The sequence below is a fragment of the Euprymna scolopes genome, chromosome 31 (genome assembly GCF_053919585.1).
Source record: "Euprymna scolopes isolate OS-2025 chromosome 31, ASM5391958v1, whole genome shotgun sequence".
Lineage (NCBI taxonomy): Eukaryota > Metazoa > Mollusca > Cephalopoda > Sepiida > Sepiolidae > Euprymna > Euprymna scolopes.
In genome coordinates, this window is record NC_136512.1 from 5,479,005 (window position 1) to 5,507,001 (window position 27,997).

Here is a 27,997-nt window from a genome sequence, read left to right on the forward strand (position 1 = left end):
CCCCAAAACCCACAAGCTGGGGCCTCACCACTGGATATAGTTTAACGTCATATCCAGGACCCCAATTGAGGGACTTTTACCCTCTGCAGGGGGGGCAGTCGGCATATTCTAATGCCCCACCGACAGGGCCTATGTGATTGGGAGATCTTATTTATTAAAAAGGAGGACAGAAGACGACAACATATTTCGACCATTAAATTAACATAAAGATACGGTAATTTAATGTTCGCAGCATGCTACCACCCTTCCCTCCAATAAATAAGATGTCCCAATCACTGAAGACGCAATATAAAAAAAAAAAAAGAAAAATAGATGATAAATGATGTCGCTTTTGTGACATACGTGAAACTAAAATATACTTTGTCTTCTGACTACGATCCAAGGGTCGTATCTGTTTTGTCTAAAGATGGTTATTGTGGAGTTTACGTTCACACCAGACGTCCATACAATGAAAATCTGTCACAGATTCCTATAAAGAATATTGGAGATAAACCGCAATAACCAGATATATTCTAACACTACATTAACCAGATTACTTAGATAAGTACTTTTACAGTTTTAACAAAAGGGCTACAATAATATTTCAGTGTCTACATTCACGCTGAACGTCTACAGAATGCCTAGCAACAATATATTACATATGAAAGATGACACTGTGGAATTTCCACAGGTCCTGCTATCCTTGGACCTCTATTGTTCCTGATATTCATAAATGACCTCCCCGACAAAATTGCCTCTGAGATGGGTATATATGCTGATGACACTACACTCTATGGCAGGCACGACAGGAAGACGAATGAACACATTTCTAAAGAAATGGCAGAAACACTAGAGGAAGACCTCCAATCTGTGGTGGAATGGGGACAAAAGTGGTTGGTCGCGTTCAATGCTGCCAAGACTAAACTAGTTTCATTCAATAATTACAAGAAACCCTCTCTACCACCTATAGCAATGGCCAACGACTCTTTATCTGAGAGTACATCTTTCAAACTCGTTGGCCTAACGTTCACAGGAAACATGAGTTGGAACAATTACATTGAAGGCATTGCCAGGGCTGCTGTAAGAAAGGTGGGCTCTCTCTACTGTGCTAGACAACTACTAACACCCGAAAGTATCCTGTACCTCTATAAGGCCACCATTCGCCCATGTATGGAGTATTGCTGTCACATCTGGGCTGGTGCATCTGCTACTAGTCTGTCGCTCCTTGACAAGGTTCAAAAGAGAGTCGCAAACCTGATAGGCCCTGAACTGGCATCTAAGCTTCAGCCCCTGTCCCATCAACGAAATGTTGCATCCCTCTGCCTTTTCTACAAGTATTTTAGTGGTGAATGCTCTGACGAACTGCAATCACTTGTGCCCCCACGATGTGAGCACCCTCGACAAACCCGACAGGCTGCTAAATCCCACCCCCACACTGTAGAGATCCCTAGATGTAAAAGATCTTTTTACTCCAGTAGTTTCTTCCCCAGAACCGCTAGACTCTGGAATTCCATTCCAGGTCCTTGCTTCCCCAACAGTACTGACGTGCAGAAGTTCAAGTGTAACGTGAACCGACATCTTGCTGCCCAAATCCCTACATAGTACCCCAGTAGTTGTTGCCCCTGATAGTAGCCCCCTACACCAAAGTGGCAATTTGCCTTATTTGGGGTGAAACTGTAATAAAAAAAAAATTTTTTTAAATGTAAGTAAAATTTCTGTGCATTTGAAGAAAACAAGTATTAAATAAATATGATTATATTTAAACGATATTATTTTACTAAAGGGATATAAAAAAAAAAAAAGATTATAAATATATTTTACGAAAAAATATCTTTATTTATATTGTGCCCTTGTAACATGGTGCAGGCTACATCAGCAGCACCAGCATCATCAGCAGCAGCACCAGTGAACTTACGCAAATAACCGAGCCATGTGCGAGGGGGACGTCACAGCAAGGAAGAAGGAAAGAAAAAAATTATAAAACATGAAAAATCGTGTCTCATAACCCTAACCCGTTACACACGTGGTCCGAAAGCGACAGGAAGAGACACGTCCTAAACATGGTCGAACAAAGACAGAGTGCCATGCGTTATACAGTAAAGTCTTGTTAAGCATATTGGAACATATTCGGACATGTTTTCCCTCACATATACACACCCACATGTACGCATGCACATACATACACACATATAGGCACACATACGCGCACAAGTACACACACATGCGAAACATCACTTCCTTTAAAGTGAAAGCCAGGCATGCACAGTCAGAACACTGACCGTCGAGTATAAAAGTCAACAAAACCTGTCAACTGCCCTTTTTTCGTCTGGACCAGCGTTCGACGTGTTGAGTCGACGAACCGACCGCACGCTCTAACGTCACTTTCCCTGCTACTGTAATGTGGGGTAAGCGCAAGAACACTTTATACGCTTTCCCTCTCCATGAACTGGATTGACTTTCTCACTCTATCTCCCCTTCGGCTTTGGTCCATCAAAACAGACATGTGCGCGACGCTCTACTGAGCTTAACCCTCTCTTTCTACAGGCCGGCTTGCCACTTCGTGTTTCTCTATTGCATTCCCCTTTCCTTCCACGCGCATAGTCCTCAACGGCTTAATGAACACGTGTACACCCAAGACACTCATTTCTCAACCAAAAATAAACGACATGTTTATTTTATTCCCGCATTTGAGTTCTTTGTTTCCTTCATTCAATTCGTTTCATTATTTTCTTGTAGCGAGTTAGGGTATTTATATCCTGGTCCGCAACAAACACGAGAAAACTTTTGAACAAGAAACAAGGCGTTATTCTGGAAGTACCTGTAAATAAATATCTGTTGTTTCAACTAAAAAATAGTGAGTCAAATTCTTTCATTGTCTTTTTTTTTCCTTGCAACTTTCTGCAAACAACATGTGGGTCTCGAGTGTTGGCATCCATTACACCCTGAGTAAAATATCAGGCCAAACAAAATTCACTTGAGGGTTGGAATTGAGCCGCGAGTTGTAGGTTGCAGACCCTTGGTCTAGATCAGGAGGGTGCAGTTAACTTTTAAAAAATACTTCCACCAAGTAATATTGAGCATATGTCCCTTTTTTATTATTTTTTAAAAATTTATTTCTCATACTTCGAATATTGATTAGTTATGCTCTATCTATTTTTTTAATTAATTTGTAAATTTTCAGGTGATTTTATTGATTATATGGAAAGTAAAGGTTTTTAGATCCCACACACACAAGTCCATTTATTGTTATTGATTTTTTCCCTCCTGGGAGTACCAAAGAACCCATGAAACTCCTGTTTCCACCTCTAAACCTCATATAAGAAGTTTTGGCACTTCTACACTATTGGGACGAAATTTTGTAGTCGATAAATTAAGTTTTCAGATAAAAACAATGGTTTCAACTGATTTTTTTGTTGTCAATTCTAATAAATTACAATAGTAACTTCCAAATTCTGCAGTCGAAATTACCTGAATATTACTAAATTATTAAAAAAAAAATTTAATCGTGTTAGGAGGTGAAAAATTGTGTCCATCTTGTTTAAATCGAAACGAAAAATTACCTCCCGTTTCTGTGTCTTACGATCGCTTTCATCAAATTCTATTTGTTATTTTTTAATAAATAATTTTCTACCTTATCGATTTTCGTAATTTTTGGATATAATCATCTTAAAAATACGAGGAATGCGTAGATGCCACTGTTTTCATGTGAAATTCAGTTTTACGATTTCACAAATTTCGTCCAAATAGTGTAGAAGCGCCAAAGTTTTATTCGATTTTGTTTAGCTAACTATAAGTATTACTTGTAATTTTCTAGAAGTATTAAACTCTCTAGTTTTATAAAGTTTTTTTTTTTATGTGTATATCTATATATAAAACTGAATGTGTGTGTGTGTGTGTGTGTGTGTGTCTGGTCACGAATAGGCTCCTATATGGTTGACTATTTAAAAAAACTGATTACATATAATGATAGAAGATGTATCGAGACATAGGAATGGGTATGTTTGATCCGGCACAACGGTGGTTCATTAAAATTGTGGGGTCTGCGTTCGTGCCTGGTCCACAAAGTATGGACAGTAGTCTGAAGAATCCGAATATTATAAATTCAGAAACGCAAAAATTTATAAGTTTTGAAATTACAAATGAAGAAATAAAGAACAAGTTTTTCACAAATTGAAAATAACAAAAATGCTGATCTCATAAAACCTGTTTGTTTGTGTTGTGAAGGAACATAACTGGCTATACACCGGTTACAAACTGTATATATATATTGGACTGTTGGGCAGACAGCGGCAGACAAGCAGTCGCAGTAAGACGGATAGTCTTACGTGTTGATTATCAGACTTTCTTCCCCATACTTGTTACTATGTACTTCTATTTACCTTAGGCGAGCAGCCTTACGTTTCTGTATTATAAATAAACCCCATTAGACATACCACTCGGTGTAACTCACGTTTGTCTTTATTTCCTAAGTATTTAGGAATATAACAATGGCGACGAAAGGATGTTCTTTCTCTTAACAGAGATAAATTACCGTACCAAGGACTGTGTACAATGCAAGGATTTTTTTGTTTTACGAAAAAAACAAACTACACAAGGATTTTTGACCACGTGCGTCAATGAATTTAAAAATTTTTCCTACCTAAAGTAGCGAAAAGTACGGATTTTTCTTCGTAAAGAACTCACAAGAAATTATAGAAACATGTTCAAGGTAAAGTGGAATTTATATTTATTTTGACAAGTAAAAAAAAAAAAAAAAAAAAAATGGTCGCAAGTTGAATTCGAAACTACACTAAAGGATTACGAGTTTCGAAAGAAAAAATATAAATACAACGACTATTGTACCATTTTATGCCACGTGGGATCGGCAGCCATATATTTTTTTTTTTTTTGGAAAATTAATTGTTTGTTATTGCCTTTATATAAATAATTGGAACTATTTGTCGTGGGAAGTAAGAAATATTTTGTGTATGAACTTACGTTGTTGAAAAAAAAAAAAAAAAAAAAAAGAATTATTTTACAAAGCCTGTTGAATTACTATGGATGAACTTTGTTGAAACGTGTTGTGTCTGCATATTGCTACTAATTTACGATATACGTAAATTTACGATTTTTCTTTGGAATTATTGTGTAGAATTCGAAAAGACATTTTTGTACTAGAAGCTAACATGGAACAATTAGCAGAGTTAACTAAGGCTCTAGCCCTTAGCATCCAGGAACAGACAAAAATGACTCAACAATTTTTAGCGCAACAACAACAACAACAACAACAAATTCAACAACAACAGCTACAGCAACAGCTGCAACAACAACAAGAAAGAACACAAAAAACTTTAGAGGCACAACAAGAACAAACAAACATACTACAACGACAAATGTCGACACAGCAAAAGAATTTAGAAAAGCTAATTCTAACGTCGACCGGGAAGAAGACTAATTTTTCTGCCGAGGGTATTTCAAATTCACTAACGGAATTTCGTTACTCCCCGGATACTGGTGTTACTTTCCCTGCATACTACAGAAGATACGAAACAATTTTTACGAAAAGATGTTTAGACTGGACCGATGAGGAAAAAGTTACCCTGCTACTACAAAAACTGGGTACTGATGAAAACACCAAGTATGCAAATCTAATGCTACCAAAAAAACCGGAGGAGGTTTCGTTCGAGGAAACAATTAGTACCTTGTCGAAAATATTTGATAAAAGGGATAGCCTATTTCACTCTAGATACAAATGTTTGAACATTCAGAAGGCAGAAGCTGAAGACTATCTAGAATATGCTTGCACTGTGAACTGTTTATGCGAATCATTTAAATTGAATGAAATTTCCGCAGACCAATTTAAATGTTTAATCTTTGTACAAGGTCTCACAGCACCAAGGGACAAAGATATACGTTCACGGATCCTAACAATTATGGAGGCGGATCCTAACATAACATTGCAAAAAGTCACTGAAGAGTGTCAACGTCTGATTAACATAAAGAAAGACAACACTCGCATTGAAGAGAAAAATATTTTTAAGGTGCAGCAAGTAAAAAGGCAAGGGACCACAAGAAAGTCCAGGTTCCAAGAACACAGGATCCTTAAAGGATACAAAGACCCAAAGCTAAAGTGTAAATGTTGTGGTAGTTTAAGACACAACAATAAGACCTGCTGGTTTAGGAACAAAATATGTTATGAATGTGGTCTCAGAGGTCACAAGGGAACATACTGTGCCCAGAAGAAAAGACAAGGGACCGATAATGTAAATACGCTTCGCATGAATAAAGAAAAAAGCTGCGAAAGACGGAAATATGTTGATGTTCGGATAAATGGACATCTGGTTACATTGCTTCTGGATAGCGGTGCAGATATTAGTATTATAAATGAAGATATATGGAAAAGGATAGGTCGACCTGAATTAACGAAAACCAGAAAGACGGCGAGAAGTGTGTGCGGCAAAAGATTAGAGTTCAAGGGAGAATTAAAATGCAAAGTGACATTCGCTAACCAGACTCATAAATCCAAAGTGTACGTCGTACCAGGAAAGAATACATGCCTGTTTGGGGTAGATTGGATTGTCCTGTTTAATTTATGGGAGAAACCCATAAATTCGTTTTGTAACGTTTTAACTGCAGAAAAAGCAAACCAAAGGGAAGACTTCCTGAAGGATTTGAAAACTGAATTTCCCAATGTTTTTGCCGAAGGACTAGGACTCTGTATTAAGACAGAGGCAAAATTTGAATTAAAGAAAAATGCCACTCCAGTATTCAAACCTAAAAGGAATGTGCCTTTTTCAGCGATGGACGCAATCGAAAAAGAGTTGGATAGACTTCAACAACTGGAAGTCATTGAAAAAGTTAACCACACAGATTGGGCAAGTCCAACCGTGTATGTAAAGAAAAAAAATAACAGAATAAGGGTCTGTGGAGATTTTTCAACGGGTTTAAATGACTGTCTATTGGACCATAATTATCCCCTTCCGTCCGCAGAAGATCTGTTCTCTAAGCTTAACGGAGGAAAAATTTTTTCTAAGATAGACCTCTCAGATGCTTACTTGCAAATTAAGATCAGCGATGAATGCTCCAAATACTTAGGCATAAATACTCATAAGGGCATTTTTAAGCTAAAGAGGCTTCCTTTTGGATTAAAGGTTGCTCCTGCTATTTTCCAGCAAATTATGGACACGATGCTGGCAGGGTTGGAATTTTCAATGGCCTACCTTGACGATATCCTAATTAAAAGTGAAAATTTGCAAGATCATAAGAAGCATGTAAAAGAAGTATTCAAAAGAATACAGGAATTTGGTTTTAAATTGAGCCCAGAAAAATGCGATTTTTTTATGAAAAAAATTAAATATCTAGGTCAAATAATCGACAAAGAGGGTCGAAGACCGGATCCACAAAGGACTGAAGCAATTGAAAAGATGCCTGCTCCAGATTCAGTGACAAAATTAAAATCGTTTTTGGGATTAGTTCAATACTATGCAATTTACATCCCTAACATACATAATTTAAGAGCTCCTCTTAACGAGTTACTGAAAAAGGGTGTTAAATGGAACTGGAATAAGGAATGTGAATCTGCTTTCCAAAATATCAAAAGATGTCTACTGTCAGACTTAGCATTGGCACATTTCAATCCAGAAAAGGAACTAATACTAGCAACGGACGCCAGTGATTACGGTGTTGGCGCTGTATTACTTCACAAGTATGAGGATGGTAGGACAAAAGCTATCGCCCATGCTTCAAGAACGTTGGTTGCAGCGGAGAAAAATTACAGCCAAATTGAAAAAGAGGCGCTGTCGATAATATTTGGAATTACAAAGTACAATCGATTTCTCCATGGACGATCTTTTATTTTGCAAACCGACCATAAACCCCTACTTACCATATTTGGATCAAAGAAAGGCATTCCCACACATACTGCGAATCGATTACAGCGATGGGCTGTAACCCTCTTAAACTATCAGTTTAAGATGGAACATGTATCCTCAAAAAAGTTAGGACACGCAGATGCATTATCACGGTTGATCCCTAAAAGAAGCGAAAGTTTCGAAGAAACGGTAATTGCTGCGCTTAAAGACGAAAGTGAATGTACAAGTTCAATGTGTAATATGATACGTGAACTTCCGGTAACTTTCGAAAAAATAAAAAAAGAGGCAGTAAATGACATTTTCATTAAGAAAATGAAAAATCAATTGGGATGGATAAAATAAAAATAAAAAGGTAGATCAAACAACGCCTTTTTCCATCTGTGAAGATGTGCTCATGTATGGTGAGAGGATCGTAATTCCACTAACGTTACAGAGGAAAATTCTGAAGGAATTTCATACAGGTCATCCGGGCATTTCGAGAATGAAATCCCTTATGAGAGGATATGTGTACTGGCCTGGTATGGACAAGGAAGTTGAAAAATGTGTCAAGACATGCAGAGGATGTCAATTAGCAGCTCGAGATCCTCCAGTAAAAACGACGCCATGGCCAAAGACGGACCTACCCTGGTCACGTCTGCATATTGATTATGCGGGACCTATAAATGGTTATTTTTACTTGATTATTGTAGATTCTTTTTCAAAATGGCCAGAAATATTTAAGTTTAGACATCCAACAGCAAAAAACACTGTGAGTGCGCTTAATGAAATTTTTAGCCGTTTTGGAGTGCCAAAAACCTTAGTGAGCGATAATGGAACAGCATTTACTGCTCATGAATTCAAAGAATTCTGTGACTCACTAAATATTCTACATATGACAACACCTGTGTACCATCCACGATCGAATGGGTTGGCCGAAAAATTTGTAGATACGTTTAAAAGGGCACTTAAGAAAAATCTTACTACGGACACAGACGAACAATGTATTCAAACATTTTTAGCAATTTACAGGGTGACACCAAATCCTAATAATAATGTCAATTCTTCCCCGGCTGAGCTAATGTTTGCAAGAAAGATAAGATCTGTCTTCGATAGGCTGCTACCAGAGAAAAAGAAAGTTTTCAAAAAAGAAAACCTTAATACCAAGTGCTTCTCCCCAGGTGAAAATGTATATTTCAAAAATTTTCAAAATGGACGAAATCAGTGGGTTGAAGGTATTATCAAAAAAAGGATTGGGAGCATGGTCTATACCATCCAAGGATTAAGTTTTGTCTGCAAAAGACACAGAAATCAAATACGTCCCAGACTGTCTCCAAATGTGGAAGAGACACCAATGGAAACATTGTGCGATATTTTTGATATACCAAAACCAGCGTGTGTACCGCAAACAATGAATATTTCGCCTGAACCGACCATACGGGCTGGACAGAAACCTTTACCCCGGGTAACGCTGACCAGAAGGAAAAGCGCAAGAAAGAGAAAAGTTACCAGGAGATTAAGCCCTGACCCTAAAAGGAAGAGGTATTTAAGCTAAAATCAGGAAGATTTCAGCTTCAGGGGGAGGTGTTGTGAAGGAACATAACTGGCTATACACCGGTTACAAACTGTATATATATATTGGACTGTTGGGCAGACAGCGGCAGACAAGCAGCCGCAGTAAGACGGATAGTCTTACGTGTTGATTATCAGACTTTCTTCCCCATACTTGTTACTATGTACTTCTATTTACCTTAGGCGAGCAGCCTTACGTTTCTGTATTATAAATAAACCCCATTACACATACCACTCGGTGTAACTCACGTTTGTCTTTATTTCCTAAGTATTTAGGAAATAAAGACAAACGTTTAAAACAGTTTGTAAAAGGATTAAAAGAATTATCGGATTCTTTGATATAAAATTGACGCGTGAGAAAATGTTTTCTTTTATGAGGTGGTGGTGATGATGTGGTTACCTGGATGACTGAAAACGTGTTGTGCCACGTTCTAGTTCTATCGGATCTATAGCATCCTTTCATTAGCGATGTCAGCAAACTCTATGTGGTTACTTTGATGACTATCCGATTCTAACAAAGAATCTTTAAAACCAATTCCAACAGAATAGAATTGTCAGCAACTCAGTAAACCCTGACTTTACTGATTTGTACAATTCATATTATTTGGATTCTTCAGACTATTCTTATGTGTTATTTTTACAACTTTTCTGTTGAAATAACCTCTGACCTTCTTCAGGTGTATCTTGTTAAACTCAGGAATCTGCATGTCACTATCAGGAATTAGATTCTTCTTGATATTTTACGCGATTTGCGATAAAAATCTCAACTTTTGCCACTTACGTCGTTCTTCCACCGAATCTAGCATACTCTCGCTCTGTCAGCCATGACTGGATAGAAGTTCTTCTGCAAAGACACACGGTGTAGTGAATCAAGCATTTGGTAAAAATTCTGTTGTACGTGACATCCTTCTGGGGGTTGAAGTTTCAATCTTCAGTGCAGATGACACTCAAAATACAATTGCAAATTACTAAGAACTTTTACCCAGTCATGGCTGACAGATCTAGTGGATTAAATAAAGGGTTCCATTCGAAATTCTATGCAGATTCCCAAGTTTGACAGAAACATTCTCAAACTTGACAGAGAGATTCCCGAGTTTGACAAGATGCACCTAAAGAAGGTCGGAGGTTACATCGACCGAAACATTGTGAAAATAACACTCAAGATGAGACCAGTAGTCTGATGAATTCAAATAATACGAATAACTAATCCTCATCTCAAAAATTCAGAAATTATACAATCCATGACACCTTCATGTCAACTTGATTTGTTATACCCCACACCCGTCCCTCAGTTTATTACATCTAGTTTAGATAGGTCGATGGTGAAGGAACGATTGATTGGAATCAGAATTTCAAATCAGAAAAATCAGAAAATTTCAAATCAGAAAAATCAGAAAATTTCAAATCAGAAAAATCAGAAAATTTGGGGGTATTAGAATCAGTATCAGAATCAGAAAAAAATTATTTTAATTGTTTATTTTTGTTATGTTTTTTCTTCTTTATTGTTTGTTTTTGTTTAAAACTTAATTTTCCACTGCTGGTCCATCAATCCATCCATCACAGCCGCAGCCGAGATTGACCTCACTACACGAGTTTGTAGTGTAATTCAAATCTTGTCGGTAGCTGAATACTTGATGCTTCGCCAGGGTTACCAGGGGTATTTTTTCTTGTGATGCCATCACTAGACGGGATGTCTACCACAGCTTAAGAGAGTCCCATCTACCTTCGAGAGAAGGATAGACTGCGCCAGTTTCTCAACCTGGTATTTTACCTTGCCGTACATACAATGCCTCGCCTTCCCAAATTGTCACCCATCTGGTGCTGGCCAGGCTCAATGTTGCTTAACTTCGGTGATCTGGCGAGAACCGGTGTGTCAACGTGATTGTGCCATCTGTAGCTAAATATTTAGAAATTTAAAAATAATTGGAATTGGTAATTGTCTCAGAATTGGGAATTTAGAAAAAATCTGGGAAACATAAAAGCAGTTTTAATCAGTGAATAATTTTTTTTTTTCGCATTCATCCATAACAAGGCATATCGTTGCTTGAGCGTAAGGGGCTACTATTTGGAGCTATGCCTAGGAAAGATTAACAATATGACTACAATATGGTTGTGTTCAAGTCTAACGTAAATAAGTTCTTGATGAGCCGTTCTATATAAGTTATCAAATTTACCAAATTTTCATTACTAATGATTACTATATTGTCCAATGTCTACTGTACACTCTTTAACCCTTATCCTTGAGTGGCCTTTTGGCCTTGATAAGTGGTGATGCCTATGTAAAAAAAAAAAAAAAAATGCCATTTTTTTTTTGCTTTTCGCTGTGTTTTTTGGTTTTTGTTTTTCCGAACATGTTCATCATTCACAAGGGGCAGCTATGAAGGAACACCGGTTTGGGTTTTCTTTACTTCGTAGTTGCTTTAAAAATCTGGAATGGAATTATACCATGCCTTTCTGTTCTATGCTTTCTACTGGGTGAAACACACGATGGACTTAAGTGAATTGAAGGGTTATTTATGCCATTTTTTTTTTTTTTTGCTTTATTACGTTTTGTAGTTGCTTAAAAAAACTGGAATGGAATTTTAACGTTCCTTTTCGTTCTATGCTTTCTACTGGGTGAAACGCATCATTTGTCATTTTCGCTTATTCTTTACTTTACCCCCACCCTCACACACATACCTCCAAACAACCGGACAACGCCGGGTACCCCCGCTATACCAAAGATGGTAATTAGTCTGATGTCGCTAAGGTAAATTTTCTGAGTTTTAAAATGATTTGTTCCAAAAATGTCGCCCTGTTGATTAAAACAGTATAATTTTGAATTTCCAAACCTCCAACTCCTTTTATTGATTAAAAAAAATATTTAGTTTACAATTATATTTACGATAACAATATGGCGAATACTTATTTTCAAAAGAATTAAATTTAAATACAATTTCAAACAAATAAAAACGAAAGAAAACTTATTTATTATTATTTATTTAAACTAGAATTATAGGCCCTATGAGCCCAAATTCTCGTATATATTAAATATTAAATTGTTATTAACGACAATATGTAGTTATATTAAACATAAATTGTTTTTGAGTATTAAAATAGCTTCCAACGTTATTACTAATGTTTACCTATTTATTACATTTGTTTTGTACTAGCGGGAGGGAGGGGGCGGCGTTGTCCGGTCGTAAAATACGTTTAAATATATTTTAATGCATGTACATTTCATATTTATTATTACAGAGACAATTCTCTACTATCTTCTCTATTCTCTTCTATCTATCTATCTATCTATCTATCTTCTATCTATATATCTTCTTTTCTATCTATCTATCTATCTTCTATCTTCTTCTATCTGTTCTTCTATCTACCTATCTTCTTTCTATCTTCTTTCTATCTATCTTCTTCTATTCTATCTATCTTCTTCTTCTTCTTTTTCTTCTTCTTCTTCTATCTTCTTCTCTTCTTCTCTATATAAATAAAATAAACTCATTTTTCCCCTTCGACTTTGACCTTAATAGGATTACAAATCATGACATAACATGCAAATGAAATGCATACAAACGGTAGTACATTATCTGAGGTTTGCTATAGGCCTATTACATCTACAGTTCCTCGACCATGGTACATTCCTATATTTTTCCGGTGAGAGTCCGCTGCCAAAATCGCTTAGATTCAATGGAAGTTGCAACATCTTTTCTCTCTATTAGATTCCTCCTTTCCCCGCTCCCCAATCATACCGCAGCAGATGCGTTCACAAGGAATAGTACGAGGAAACACCGGTTTGGAACCGTACAAGGTTATTTATGCCATTTTTTTTTCTTTAATCTTTTTTCCCTGATTTATGCTTTCTGTTTTTCCCATAATAAAATGAAAATAAAAAAAAAATAATATACAAACGCGAAAACGAGGTTATTATTATTTTCTTCCCCTCGAACTCTTTTGGGATTTTTCAAACACCCGGCACCGCCGGACCGTTCGTATTGCATCAGGTTCATTTTTTTAATTGTTTTGTTTTTTCACAGTTTTAACATTGATTTTTTCAAAATATTTAAACAGGGTTATTACTTTGCTTTGTTTTCATTTTACCCCCCAACCACACACGCATCTAAAAACCCGGGCAAAAGCACCTTCCTCTATTTATCTAAAAAGAAAATTTGCATATTCTTTTGAACATTCATTTTACTTAATTCCCTATTAGTTTCTTCGGTTTTCTCATGGGATGATCATCTTTAGTTAACTATTACGTGTAGTTATATTAATGCAGATGTTCTACATGATTTATACTTGAATAATATTTGCGTAAAAAGTTTATAGTAAACACAAAATTGTTTCCATATATATTTATGTATATGTTTGACAAATTTAAAAAATGAAATTTGCCAGGTGAAGGTTGAACGCCGGCATTACGAACGCATAACATAGTAGCTATTGGTTCATGTTTTAATTTTTAGCCTTGCAGTAAATATGTGTTCATGGCCCATTCATTGGTGGGAGAGGCAAAAATATGTCCTAAGCTGAAGGCTTTGGTTTCGATTCTCGGTGGCGGCGCACAAGTCTTTATTTATTTTTTTAAATCATTACGATATATTGCGTCCAATCTATCTATCTATCTATCTATCTATCTATCTATCTATAAAAGTGAGCGTGTCTGTGTATCTGTGTGTCTGTGTACATTTCCCTACGTAATCACTCTGTCAATTTTAAGTCTACAGACTCAAAATTTGATATACCAAAACAATAGATGTTAAGGGATCATAATAGAGGTAATAAGTTTTAAAAAATTGACCTTTTTTTTTGTTTTGCTTCTTTTTTTTTTTTTTTTTGTTTTTTTTTGCTCAGCATACACCCCCAAACACTCGGACAACGCCGGGCACACATGCTAGTATATATATATATATATATATATATATATATATATATATATATATATAAAATAAAACTAAAATAAAATAAAAATTACAATTAAATTTACCAAAATGATTCAAGATGGTAAAACTAAAGTATATTATAAATATTAAAGAAATAATATTTATAAAGTAATCTCAACCAGATGTAAAAGCTCGATAAAACCAAGTAGGAGATAGAGCTTATAATAAGCTTGTTCTCAGCAGCTGTTAAAAGCATATCTATTTTTCTTTTATTAATATTATTGGAATTTTTTCCCTTTTCCTTGTACATATTTGTGAATTATTCCACGGATTTTGGCGCTTTGGATTATTTTGGACCATCTTCCAATTACGCGATTTCCTTGGATTTTACTTGTATGAATGGAAAATTAAATTAACTTTCTTGGACTTACATTTTTGGATTTTACCGTCATTGGAAACTTTACCTTTCACCTGACTATCCATTCACGTGAAATCACCTTTTTTTATATGCAAAATCCGATCCCGCATTTTGCTAATTCCTACCCTCTGATAGAAGGAAAGTATTTCTTTGAAACTCCACGGATTAAGGACTATCCACTTATTAAGTGTTTCCTTTTCAGATTAAATATGTTTTTAACTCTTTTTCAAAGTGTTTTATTAACTGTTTGTTCGTATATATATATATATATATATATATATATATATATATATTTTGTTTATTGTTATATAAACATGCTCACAGCCCGCTGCTACAAATAGCCACTTGTTTCAATCAAACAACAGCTTTTGAATAGTCAAGTCGCTGCCTGATGATATCTGTTGTTTGATTGAAACAAGTGGCTATTTGTAGCAGCGGGATGTGAGCATGTTTATATAACAATAAACAAGTATTATCAGCTCTTTTTATTGAGCACTATCTAACAACCTCGTTGAATTCATTAGTCCATTACTTTTGAATAAAAAAACCCGAGTATATATATATATATATATATATATATATATATATATATATATATATATATATAAATTACAATAAGTTTACCAAGGTAATCAAAATGGTAAACTTAAAATATATTATAAATATTAAAGAGTTAATGTTTACAAGTAAAGTAATCTCAACCAGATGTAAAAGCTCAATAAAACCGAAAAGGAAATAGAGCTTATAATATGAACAAATGATTAATAAAAACATTTACTTGATTCCTCCAGCCTTGACAGACGTGTTTTAAATATTCTCTCCAGTGCTTTTTCTTTTAATGATTTGGAATTCATTCCATTTACGATTTTTTCCACGGAACTCTGCCTTTTGGATCATTTTGGACCATTTGGAATTTACCCATTGGATTGGAAATTTTAAATTCGACCGTTTTGGATTTTACCATTCTTGGATTTTTTACCCTTCACCGGAATATCCATTCATGTGAAATCTTTTTATCATTTTTTTTTTTTACCTCCTATTCCCCTTACCTCACCCTTTTTTTTAACCAAGTAAGATCTGTGACTTACTTGTAGTTTCATTAAATCCCGCATTTTGCTAATTCCTGCCCTCTGATGAGAAGGAGAGTATTTCTTCGAAATTCCGCGGATTAAGGACTATCCACTTATCTTGTGCTTCCTTTTTTAAAATTAAATATGTTTTTAACTCTTTTTCAAGATGTCTTTTAACATGTTTTATTAATCATTTGTTCATATATATATATATATATATATATAGAAGGAGAGTATTTCTTCGAAACTCCGCGGATTAAGGACTATCCACTTATCTTGTGCTTCCTTTTTTAAAATTAAATATGTTTTTAACTCTTTTTCAAGATGTCTTTTAACATGTTTTATTAATCATTTGTTCATATATATATATATATATATATATATATATATATATATAGAAGGAGAGTATTTCTTCGAAACTCCGCGGATTAAGGACTATCCACTTATCTTGTGCTTCCTTTTTTAAAATTAAATATGTTTTTAACTCTTTTTCAAGATGTCTTTTAACATGTTTTATTAATCATTTGTTCATATATATATATATATATATATATATATATATATATATATATAGAAGGAGAGTATTTCTTCGAAACTCCGCGGATTAAGGACTATCCACTTATCTTGTGCTTCCTTTTTTAAAATTAAATATGTTTTTAACTCTTTTTCAAGATGTCTTTTAACATGTTTTATTAATCATTTGTTGATATATATATATATATATATATATATATATATATATATATATATATATATATATATATATATATATGGAAGTTTTAAAAGCCAAAAGCAATATGGAAAGGACCGGAATCACAAGACTAAAGAAAAGAAAAAACAAATAAACAAATAGACTGGTATGTATGGTAGAGGAATGTCTAACTGTTTATTCATCTCTCATTCCTCGCCTCGTTACATAAATAATTTGTAACCAAGTTGTTGGCACGTCCGGTGTGTATAAAGTCCGTTGGTGGTATGGAACTTTGATTAATTTCGGGAGAAAATACCTCCCCTTTTCAAAAAGAAAACAAAAGTATATTCAAGATGGCAGAAGAGAACAGGACTTCTTTTCCACATTGCTTTTGGCTTTTACAACTTCCATATATTCCTTTACCAGCAATGCTTCAAGCAAACTACCATTTACTTATATATATATATATATATATATATATATATATATATATACATACATATATATATATATATATATATATATATATATATATATATATATATATATAGTACTGATTAGCTATGTGTTGTTTGGCCATTTTATACCAAATGTCTACACACGTAACACAGCACGTGTTCGAGGAAGTTCCGTCTTCATGAGACGTTAAAACACCAGATATGGTTTTAAACGGGCTGCAGATGAACTACAATACCCACTGTGGAAATTCACCACATCCAGCGAGAACTCAAACCTCCTTTTAAACATTCGTATTTTATAGATTTCAAAAGAAGTTTATATAAAATTGCTTTAAAAGCAATAACAAAAACAGTAAAGTGATAGGAGCTGGTTAAATATGCACCTCAGGAAATCGGTTCTTTTCCTTTTATATTGTCTGTCTGACCTTCACCCTCCTATACTAGTTATGAAGGAGTCCATCAAGAAAATAGAAAGAAAAAGAGATTCATAGGTAAAAAAAAAAAAAGCTTGAGAACCACTGCTCTACTATAGACAATCATCACCTGAAACTATAAATAAAAGTTTACATAGGATAATCAAACTTCGTCAGGTGTTTTGTATCGAACTGGGGAAATACAAAACACCCGATGAAGGCCGGAGGGCAAAACGGCCGAAACGTTGTGACAATAACAACCAAGATGAGGAAGTCAGTCCGACAATCTCAATCAATGAAAACACCTCATCTCAAAAATACAGGCAATTACTAGGATAATCAAAGTATACACCAATGTCAAAGTCGCTCAGATTCACGATATTTTTCTCCGGCAAGCAAAATAAAAACGCGTGCAAGTGGCGAAAATAAAAACAATTGGGATACGAAACTTACCATCGACATATGACATCATTCTTTTGGGGTTTTTTTGGGGTTTTTTTTTTTTTTTTTTTCAAAGATTGGCTTACGATGTATGAAAATAGTTATTTTTTTGTTGTTTTTTTGTTTTGTTTTTTTGTTTTTTGTTTTTTTCCTTCCTGTGTTTTCAAATATTCAAAATATTAAATATTTAATTTAAAAATAAAAAGTCTGTATGATGGACCAAACAATTGGATACAGCTCTTCCAGGTATGAATTCACCCCGCTCTTAACGAATAAGCTTTTTTATTTCATTAAATTTCTGGTTCATGGGAAAAGGCCCCGTAATTTGTAAAAAGATCCGTGCGTCTCGCTATCAATGACCCGTATTACAACGCATCTATTTATTCCATTGAAAAGAGTTTTTTACTCTAAACTTGCAACTATTATGAATAAACGTACCGTTGCCCTTGGCTAAGGAGGTGGTTATTTTATTTTTTATTTTATTTATTTATTTTTTTGTTTTAAGTTTTAAGATACTTTGACAGAAACAATTGCGCGTGTTAAAAAAAAAAGGGGGGATTAACCACGTGACTTTATTGTTTGAAATCGAGCATTCCAACACAGTTTAAAGAAAGTTCTAGATGGACCTGAATTTTAATACTCACTGGAAAGGCTTGTAGCAATTGCATAGCAATTTAAAGAGAATAGATTTTACTTATATTTAATCTCTAAATATGGACATTTATTTATGAAAAGCAGAAAGGGCGCTTTATAAAGGAAAAAATGCCAGAAAAGAAGTAATTTAAATATAAAAATAAGTTTAAATTGTTGGGGTTTTTTTTTTATTATAAACAGCGGATCATTTTCATTAAAAATCCAGTCAGTATTACGCATCTAAAATTGAGAAAAGCACGCTTGAAAAAAAAACAAAAAAAAAACGCAAATACACTGAAGCAAAACAAAATGGCCACCAAATTTGACCTGGTGTCGTGTTTATCCAACAACGAAACCAGAATTTTAACTCGAAATGTAACGTTACCCAACACGTTGTAGCCTCAGTCGCAAAGCAGACAAACGATAGACAAGAACTTCAACTCGCTTTTTTTGTTGTACCACGACACATATTTCCCCATTCTCTCATTACCGCTGTGACGTTTCTTATGCGATCGTCTTTTTGAACGTGTTCTCAAACGTTATGCACGTCTCTAACATGATCGTCTTCTTAAACGTGCTCTCTCCTTTTTATAGTCTTCTTTTTCCTTACCATTATGTCATTTCGCTCACAGCACTGTACTTGCATACAGTCGTCCATGCTATATTACATATCTACAGAGTAATCTCCTAAACAGACCATTATGAATTTTGGAATATATATTCTAGGCAACACGATGGATAACATGGGCAAATTATTTATTTATCATTTATTTCATGTTAACATTTAGGGGTTGATAATATATATATATATATATATATATATATATGAACAAACAGTTAATGAAATATGTTAAAAAATACTTTGAAATGAGTTAAAAACATATTTAATCTGAAAAGGAAACACTAGATAACTCATTTCAAAGTGTTTTTTAACATATTTCATTAACTGTTTGTTCACATTATAAGCTCTATTTCCTGTTTGGTATTATCGAGCTTTTATATCTGGCTGAGATAATTTTATAAATATTAATTCTTTAATATTTATAATTTACTTTAATTTTACCATCTTGGATCATTTTGGTAAATTCAATTGTAATTTTCATTTTATTTTATATATATATATATATATATATATATATATATATATATATATATATATATATATATATATATATATATAAATTTTTTTTGTCTTTATTTTTTTTATAACCCGATCATTATGAATTTTGGAGTAACATAGGTACATTATTATTATTATTATTATTATTATTATTATTATTATTATTATTATTATTATTAATTTAATTTTTTTTAACTTTAACATTTAGGGAGTGTACCCACTTAAAATTGTACTTGCCAATCAAAAAACATTTAAAATCATCATAATCTTTCGACCATGCTTATAGCCGAAGATGATGGAGTTCACATGCTCATGTAAGATACCCTGGTGCAGTATGACTGCTTCCAGGTCCCACCTTTCAATATTGACATCCTTTGCAATGACATGTGGGTATGTGAGCATTCTACTTCTGGAATGGGTAGTAGTTGTTCCACAATAGTGGGGAAAGACATTGTCCACTAGATTTTGAAGGTGGTTTTGTACCCTGAAATTAAGCAACATTGAACCTGGTCAGTACTAAATGGGTGACCATTTGGGACTTTCAGGTGCTGTATGTGCTCTCTGCTTATCTCGGCATTGTTTCTAGTCGTCCTGGACCTCTCCTTGCCACTGGACCCAAACAATGTCGATTCAGGAGAGGTGTGGATAGGGTTGCGCAATCCTTGCCTCACAATTATGCGCACAGCTGCCTCTACAGGGGGTATCCTTTGTCTTTCGAGACTGAACGAAGGCATTGACTAAGTTTGTAAAGCCATGCTTCTGCAATGAATCAAATTGTTTATGTCTGGATTATAATCAGAAAATGATATCTACAGGTTCAAAAATTGGAAGCATCTATATATATAAAAGCGAAAATGTTTGTTTGTGTGTGTGTGTGTGTGTGTGTGTGTGTGTGTGTGTGTGTGTGTGTGTGTGCGTTTTTGTGTATGTCTGTAAAAGGTTTTTTTCCGAGGCCTTCTCGCAGGGGTCGCTCCTTCTTAAAACTTTTTATATCACATCTAAATGATAATATCTACGAAATAACAACGGGGGTCGCGTGTGTATTTAATTTGCCCAACTTTTAAAAAATAAATATTCAACATTTTTCGATCGCCGCGTCTGGATTCGGCTTTTTCGTATAATAAAACCAAAATAAACTGGCCTGCAGTAAATAAAATACTGCCCTCAGTCAAAGTTGCCCACATTAAGTCGTCAAGTACAGGCACCTACCAATTCTTAATACTTAAATAAATTCAAACATGTTTCCTCTACTACTTCTTGCTGGCCCAGTGGTTAGCGTCGCACGTTTTTTTTTTTTTTTCACACTTTATTTTCCAACTTTGTGTCAAAGCTTCGGGTTACATCCTTCCTACTTACATACCAAAACTTTTTTTTTAACTCCCCCCCCTTACCAACACAAACACCCAAGTAACGTCTTTTGTTTTGATTTACCTAAAAGCATACCTCGAACCCCCCTCCCTCTCAACACAAACACCCGGGCAAGAAGTCTTTGCTTATTCTTTTGTTTTGATTTACCCAAAACCACACCTTGAAACACCCGGGCATCGCCTGGTACCCCCGCTAGTATACTATTAAACCGTACAGCAAACAGCCCATAGAGCAACTGCATGCTCAGATAGTAACACAAAAGAGGAGATTGATTAGAAAGAGAATAACTAGTTTACAGGGAACATGAACTGGAAAAGATACATTGAGAGCATTTCCAAGGCTACTGCAAGGAAGGTGGGCTCTCTCTACCGTGCTAGAAAGCTAATTACGCCTGAAAGTATCCTGTACCTCTATAAGGCCACCATTCGCCCATGTACGGAGTATTGTTTTCATATTTGGGCTGGTGCATCTGCTGTTTGTCTCTCACTCCTGGACAGGGTTCAAAAGAGAGTCGCTAACCTGATAAGTCCTGAACTGTCATCTAGGCTTCAGCCTCTGTCCCACGATGAAATGTTGCATCCCTCTGCCTGTTCTATAAGTACTTTAATGGTGAATGCTCTGACGAACTACAAACACTTGTACCCCCTCGACGTGATTACCCCGACAAACCCGACAAGCAGCTAAATCCCACCCCTTCACAGTAGAGATCCCTAATTGTAAGAAAGCCTTCTACTCCAATAGTTTCTTCCCCAAAATTGCTAGACTTTGAAATTCCCTTCCAGGATTCTGCTTTCCCAACTGTACTGACATGCAGAAGTTCAAGTGTAATGTGAACAAACATCTTGCTACTCATCTTTCTTCATTATGTCCCTGATAGTGGCACTGTGCTTTGTTTGGGGTGAAAATTGATTTTAAAAAAATTTTTTAAAATAGTCTTTGACTATGATTTAATCAAGGATATGAACTTTTGGAATTATTTTGAATTATTGGATAACGCTATTGTTATTTGTTCCTAAAATTTGGTGGAAAGCAAGCCTCTCAACTACTTAGAACTGTGCATAGTAATGTTCTTGGAAAGACTGAGCCAAATTCGTTTGGAGGAGGTGAATATTTTGTCATAATTTATCGACATTATATTCAGATTTGTGTGGATACATATGCTCAAACACAAGACGATTTCAAAAAGTTCATGGAATGGAAAACCATGATAAACAGAATGTTAAGACTTTAGCAGTGTTACATTGTACTCCCTTCAAGGGGAGCACGGCACTAAATAAACTATATGTTACATTCCCTTTTGGGGAGCTGTTAGTCATTGTACCAGACTAAATGTATGTTATGTAGGCACCAGATTAATTATGTGTTAGATAGCAGGGTTTATATATACATAGCACGTGTGTAAGGAGTGTATATTATAAACGGGTGTATATAATGGTTTCCTTGTATCGTCTAGTGTTCATAATTTCTTGTGGATATGTGTGTGTGGCATGGGTTTTTTTTTTTTAATTATATTTTCACCCCAAACAAGGCAAATTGCCACTTTGGTGTAGGGGGCTACTATCAGGGGCAACAACTACTGGGGCACTATGTAGGGATTTGGGCAGCAAGATGTCGGTTCACGTTACACTTGAACTTCTGCACGTCTGTACTGTTGGGGAAGCAGGGACCTGGAATGGAATTCCAAAGTCTAGCGGTTCTGAGGGAGAAACTATTGGAGTAGAAAGATTCGTATTGTAAATGTCCTGTAACCCCTTACAGGACATTTACAATACGAATAACACAAAGGGGATGGGACACAGTTCTCATTGGAAGATTGTTGCACACTTATTTTAGTTTCTGTTTCCCCCCCCCCGTACAGGGGCATAAGCCCTGTTGCTAGCTAACTCTGTCTCCAACTCTTTCACTGTCCAACTGACCAACTAACTAACAGACTCTCCCCTTCTAATTAACTCTGTATATATCTAACTATTCGTTTTCTATAACATCATCCAACTCACATCTTTTAACGTGTGACTTTGAATCATGTTTTCTCTATTCCAATCTGTTATTTTGAAACCTATTTGTTTAAGTATTTTAACATTCATTTTGTCAAGGTCACTTTAACTGTGTCTGTGTCGGATATACACTCAAGAGTCAAAACAATGATAAGAATATTCTGTTGTCATAGCCCTAATTATTAATCATGATATCAAAAATTCAGATCCATAACTTCAGTTATGTAATCTGTTTCTACACAGAATTGTTATAGAATAATCAGTTAAGAGATTAAAATCTTGAAAAGAAATACACAACTTACCGGCTCTTAGTTTAGGTGGAATTTTATCAGCCTAGTAATGAAGAAAAATGAATAAAATTAGCAATATAAAATAAAAACAAAAAAGTACATAAAAAAAATGAATAAAATTAGCAATATAAAATAAAAACAAAAAAAGTACATAAAAAATGAATAAAATTAGCAATATAAAATAAAAACAAAAAAAGTACATATAAAAAAATGAATAAAATTAGCAATATAAAATAAAAACAAAAAAGTACATATAAAAAATGTACATTTTGTTGCAATTTAAAAACATTATCTTTCATCTAGCAATTAATGATATAGATATCAAATGTTCAATGATTTTTTTTTAAAGTGCAACAGAATGTACATTACATAAAATAAATCCAAGGTAATTTTTTGATTCAATTTAAATTAAATTTATATACCTTACTTTGTAAAATTTATAAAAGTGCACTTTGAAGATAAATAAATTTCAAATTGAATCTTGTACCTTTATTTTTAAAGCCTATAGTAAAAACATTTTGTTTAACAATTTTCATGCCTTGGATGAAATGCTTTTCTAACTTGTGTATATATATATATATATATATATATATATATATATATATATATATATATATATATATATATATATATATATATATATATATATATATAGTATGTAAGTTTGGAGTTACAAAATTTATAAACACATTTGAACATTAGCAGAAATCTCTCTAGAGCTCTTTCGGCTATCATCTCACCAGGAGAAAAATCGATAGCAATGAAAATAATATTAATGGCGAAAATAAAGAGTAATTGGGGATCTTTTTAAAAAAAAACAAAAACAAAGGGATATGGTCAAAGTTCTTCAAAAATATTTAACATTTTTAAAGAATACTACTACCGGCACAAAGAAGGTTTTCGAATCACGATAGAGACAGATTCCAAAATTTTAAAATGATTCTTGGAATCCGCTCTATGAAGTACTATTGGTACAATAAGGATTCTTAACCAGATGCTGACCAATAGCAAAGTCTCAAGTTGCAGAGGAAGGGAGACTCACAGATCCTACCCTACCCTGTCTAATCTTGAATGGAACATGCTGGTTTATAGGAGTCTGTAAAGGCAAAGAAGTCGACCCGCGCGTTACCAGCATCACGCTGACATATAATTGATAATTAATATTACTGTTTGGAATATAAGCCAAACTATCCTTGCAAAAAGAAGGAAATGCAGGTCTAGTATTATATACCAAACGCAAGGAAATAGAGTAGAAACAATTAATAAAACTTCTAACAATCTGCACCGTTATCCCCTATGCATGGTAATTTAAAATAAGCACGGCATTTTAAAGGCGCAAACATTTTAGGGGATTTAAAATCTGCAACCTTCTTATTAATACAATCATTAGTAGGGCCCTTCGGTGGGGCATTAGAATATCCCGACTGCCCCCCTGCAGAGGGTAAAAGTCCCTTAATGGGGGTCCTGGATATGACCTTAAACTATATCCAGTGGTGAGGCCCCAGCTTGTGGGCTTTGGGGAGTGTGGAGCCACCCTTTAATTACCATTGCTCCCAGGTCCACTCTGACCCGGAGTGGTAGTACCTGTTAGGGTCCCAACTATGGGTTAAATAGAAACCGACGTGAAAACAACAAATATATTCTATTAAAAAAATTTTTCTTCAAAATCTTTGGATTCGGCATAAAATAACCCGAAAAGGGTTGATATGCTATAAAACAAAAACAACCAACCAACCAATCATTAATAAGATCTTCTGAATAACCGTTATTAATAAAAAATTTCCTTGATCTTATTCAATTCGGAGTCTCGTCTACTAGATGAACAAATCATGAGGGCTCTATGTACCAACATATGAATTAAGCTGATTTTTCACGATTTAGGTACAAAAGACGACCTGTTAACATACAGGCCAGTAAAAGCTACTAATGCCCGAAAGTATCCTGTACCTCTATAAGGCTACCATTCGCCCATCTATGGAGTATTGTTGTCATATTTGGGCTGGTGCATCTGCTATTAGTCTCTCGCTCCTAGACAAGGTTCAAAAGAGAGTCGCCAATCTGATAGGTCATGAACTGTCATCTAAGCTTCAGCCTCTGTCCCATCGACGAAATATTGCATCCCTCGGCCTGTTCTACAAGTACTTTAATGGTGAATGCTCCGACGAACTGCAAGCACTTGTACCCCTCGACGTAAATACCCCCGACAAACCCGACAAACAGCAAAATACCACCACTTCATAGTTGAGATCCCTAGATGTAAGAGAGCCTTCTACTCCAGTAGTTTCTTCCCAGAACCGCTAGACTTTGAAATTGCCTTCCAGGTTCCTGCTTCCCCAACTGTACTGACATGCAGAAGTTCAAGTGTAACGTGAACCAACATCTTGCTTCCCAACTGCCCACATATAGTACCCCTGCAGTTTATGTCTCTGATAGTACCTATTTACTATGCCTCCCCACGGGACAGAGTTAGACACCAGGGTCGTTTTTTAACGTGGAGAAAAGGTACAAAAATAAAAATTGTCTCAGTCGTGAAGGATTTCTCCTCCACCGAAAGAGAACAAGAAATAGAAGTGCAGCATCTGAAGAACAGATACTACACTTTGATCTTGTCACCCGGGCCATGGAGGGCCGCTACATCAAAGTGACAATGTGCGTTGTTTGGGGTGAAAATGTAATAAAAAAATGAATGTCAGCTTCCTGTATTTATAAAAATATGTATTTATAAAAATATGTATTTATAAAAATATGTATTTATAAAAATATGTATTTATAAAAATATGTATTTATAAAAACATGTATTTATAGAAACATGTATTTATAAAAACATGTATTTATAAAAACATGTATTTATAAAAATATGTATTTATAAAAATATGTATTTATAAAAACATGTATTTATAAAAACATGTATTTATAAAAACATGTATTTATAAAAATATGTATTTATAAAAACATGTATTTATAAAAATATGTATTTATAAAAATATGTATTTATAAAAACATGTATTTATAAAAACATGTATTTATAAAAACATGTATTTATAAAAACATGTATTTATAAAAACATGTAAAAAAATTTTATGTCTGATTAATACCTAATTAATATAGCTAATTTATGAGATGTACTATTCAGGATCATATCTACAGGAACAATATGTAGGGAGTTGAGAAGCAAGATGTCTGTTCACATTACACTTGAACTTCTGCATGTCAGTACAGTCAAGGAAGTAGGAGACTGGGAGGGAGTTCCAAAGTCAAACAGCATGAGGAAAAAACTAAGAGTACCTGCTTACTTTGCCTCCCCACAAGGACAGAGTTAGACACCAGGGTCGTTTTTTAATGTGAAGAAAGGAAAAAAATATATATATATATCACAGACGTGAAGGATTAGCATGTTTTCCAGCTTCTAGAGAACTCTACAGTGTGTCGGGTTAGTTGAAAGTATTTATGTCGAAGGGGACACAAGTGCTATGAGTTCATCAGAGCACATTCCATTAACGTACTTGTAAAACAGGCACAGGGATGCAATATTTCGGTGATGGGACAGAGGTTGGAGTTTGGTTGAGAGTGAGGGACTTATTCGGTTGGAAGTCTTCTTTTTTTTTTTTCTTTTTTTTCGACCCTAACTATTAGTAGATGCACCACTGCACCAGCTCAGATATAGAATAAAGTGTCAGGTGAGCGTAATTTTCTAGCATGGTAGAGAGAGCCCATAAAATAGTAGTAAATAAATACATAAAATTGTAAATACTAATGATTACAAAATTGAAAGTAAAAAATAAAACTTACCATTGCTTTTTTTTTCTTCTCTGCGGTTAAGCAACTTTACGGGAACAGTGAGAAGGGTCGAATTATGAATAATAATTTGGTTGTTTCTGCTGCTATTGTTGTTATCGATTTTATCGCAATTTGTGTACTGTTTACAGATCACAGGTGCTTGCTATATATTTTTGTTTGTGTAAATAAACTTGTTTTCTTTTTCGTTTTTTTTTATTATTATTATTATGTTCCCTTCCCTATCCCCCTTGTATAAAAAATTAATTAAAAGCTACAAAAAAGCGATAACATCAAATTGTTGCGCATGCATGGGAAATATTTTAGCTCTGGTATGTTTATTACTTTAAAAAAAAATAATTATCAGATTGGGTGAGATATGTACTAGCAGGACGCCCAGCATTGCCCGATCGTAAAATATGCTTAAAAATAATATTTTGAGTAATGCAGATTTCGTATTTATTATCATATTACATTGGATCTAATATATAGTAATAATTTAAAAAGTTAAAACAAAAAATGTCTCGTGTGCCACCATCAAGAATCGAAACCAAAGCGTTTACCTTACGATTTATTTTTTTAATGACTGAGTTATGTAGACATGTTTGCTGCAGGGCTAAAAATTAAAACATGAGCCAATAGCTACTACGTTATGCATGCATATTCATAATGCTGCCGTTCACCTGGCAAATTTAATTTTTTTTTTTTTAATTTTTACTTTTGTACCGATTTTCCCAGGTTAAAACCCAAATATAAAGTTTCGCATGTATTCAAATACCTTATGAAGTTTCATGTCTGAAAACCAAAAATTCTAGGAGGAGTTTGGTAGGCAAAATTTTTTAAACAAAATATATATACGTATACATAAATATATATGAAAAGAATTTTGTGTTGACTATAAACTTGTACGCAAATATTACGCAAGTATAAATCATGTAGAATATCTGCATGAATATAATTACACGTAGTAGTTAATTAAAGATTATCATCCTATAAGAAAACCCAAATAACTAATAGGGAATTAATTAAAATAAATGTTTAAAAGAATATGCAAATTAGGTAGATCTTTTGCAGATGAATGCAAT

At 34.4% G+C, this 27,997-nt stretch overlaps 1 protein-coding gene across 1 annotated transcript in view; it reads right to left on the reverse strand.

Moving 5' to 3' along the window:
* Positions 1-27,163, reverse strand: part of LOC145255599 (uncharacterized) — a 51,807-nt gene extending 24,644 nt beyond the window's left edge. Inside the window, exons 1-2 of the mRNA XM_080114085.1 lie at positions 26,928-27,163; positions 23,151-23,181 (exon numbers count right to left, since the gene is read on the reverse strand). Of these exons, the coding sequence (XP_079970211.1) occupies positions 23,151-23,181; positions 26,928-26,930 (34 nt within the window). The 5' untranslated portion in view covers positions 26,931-27,163. The remainder of the gene's footprint in view (positions 1-23,150; positions 23,182-26,927) is intronic.
* Positions 27,164-27,997: the final 834 nt, after the last annotated feature.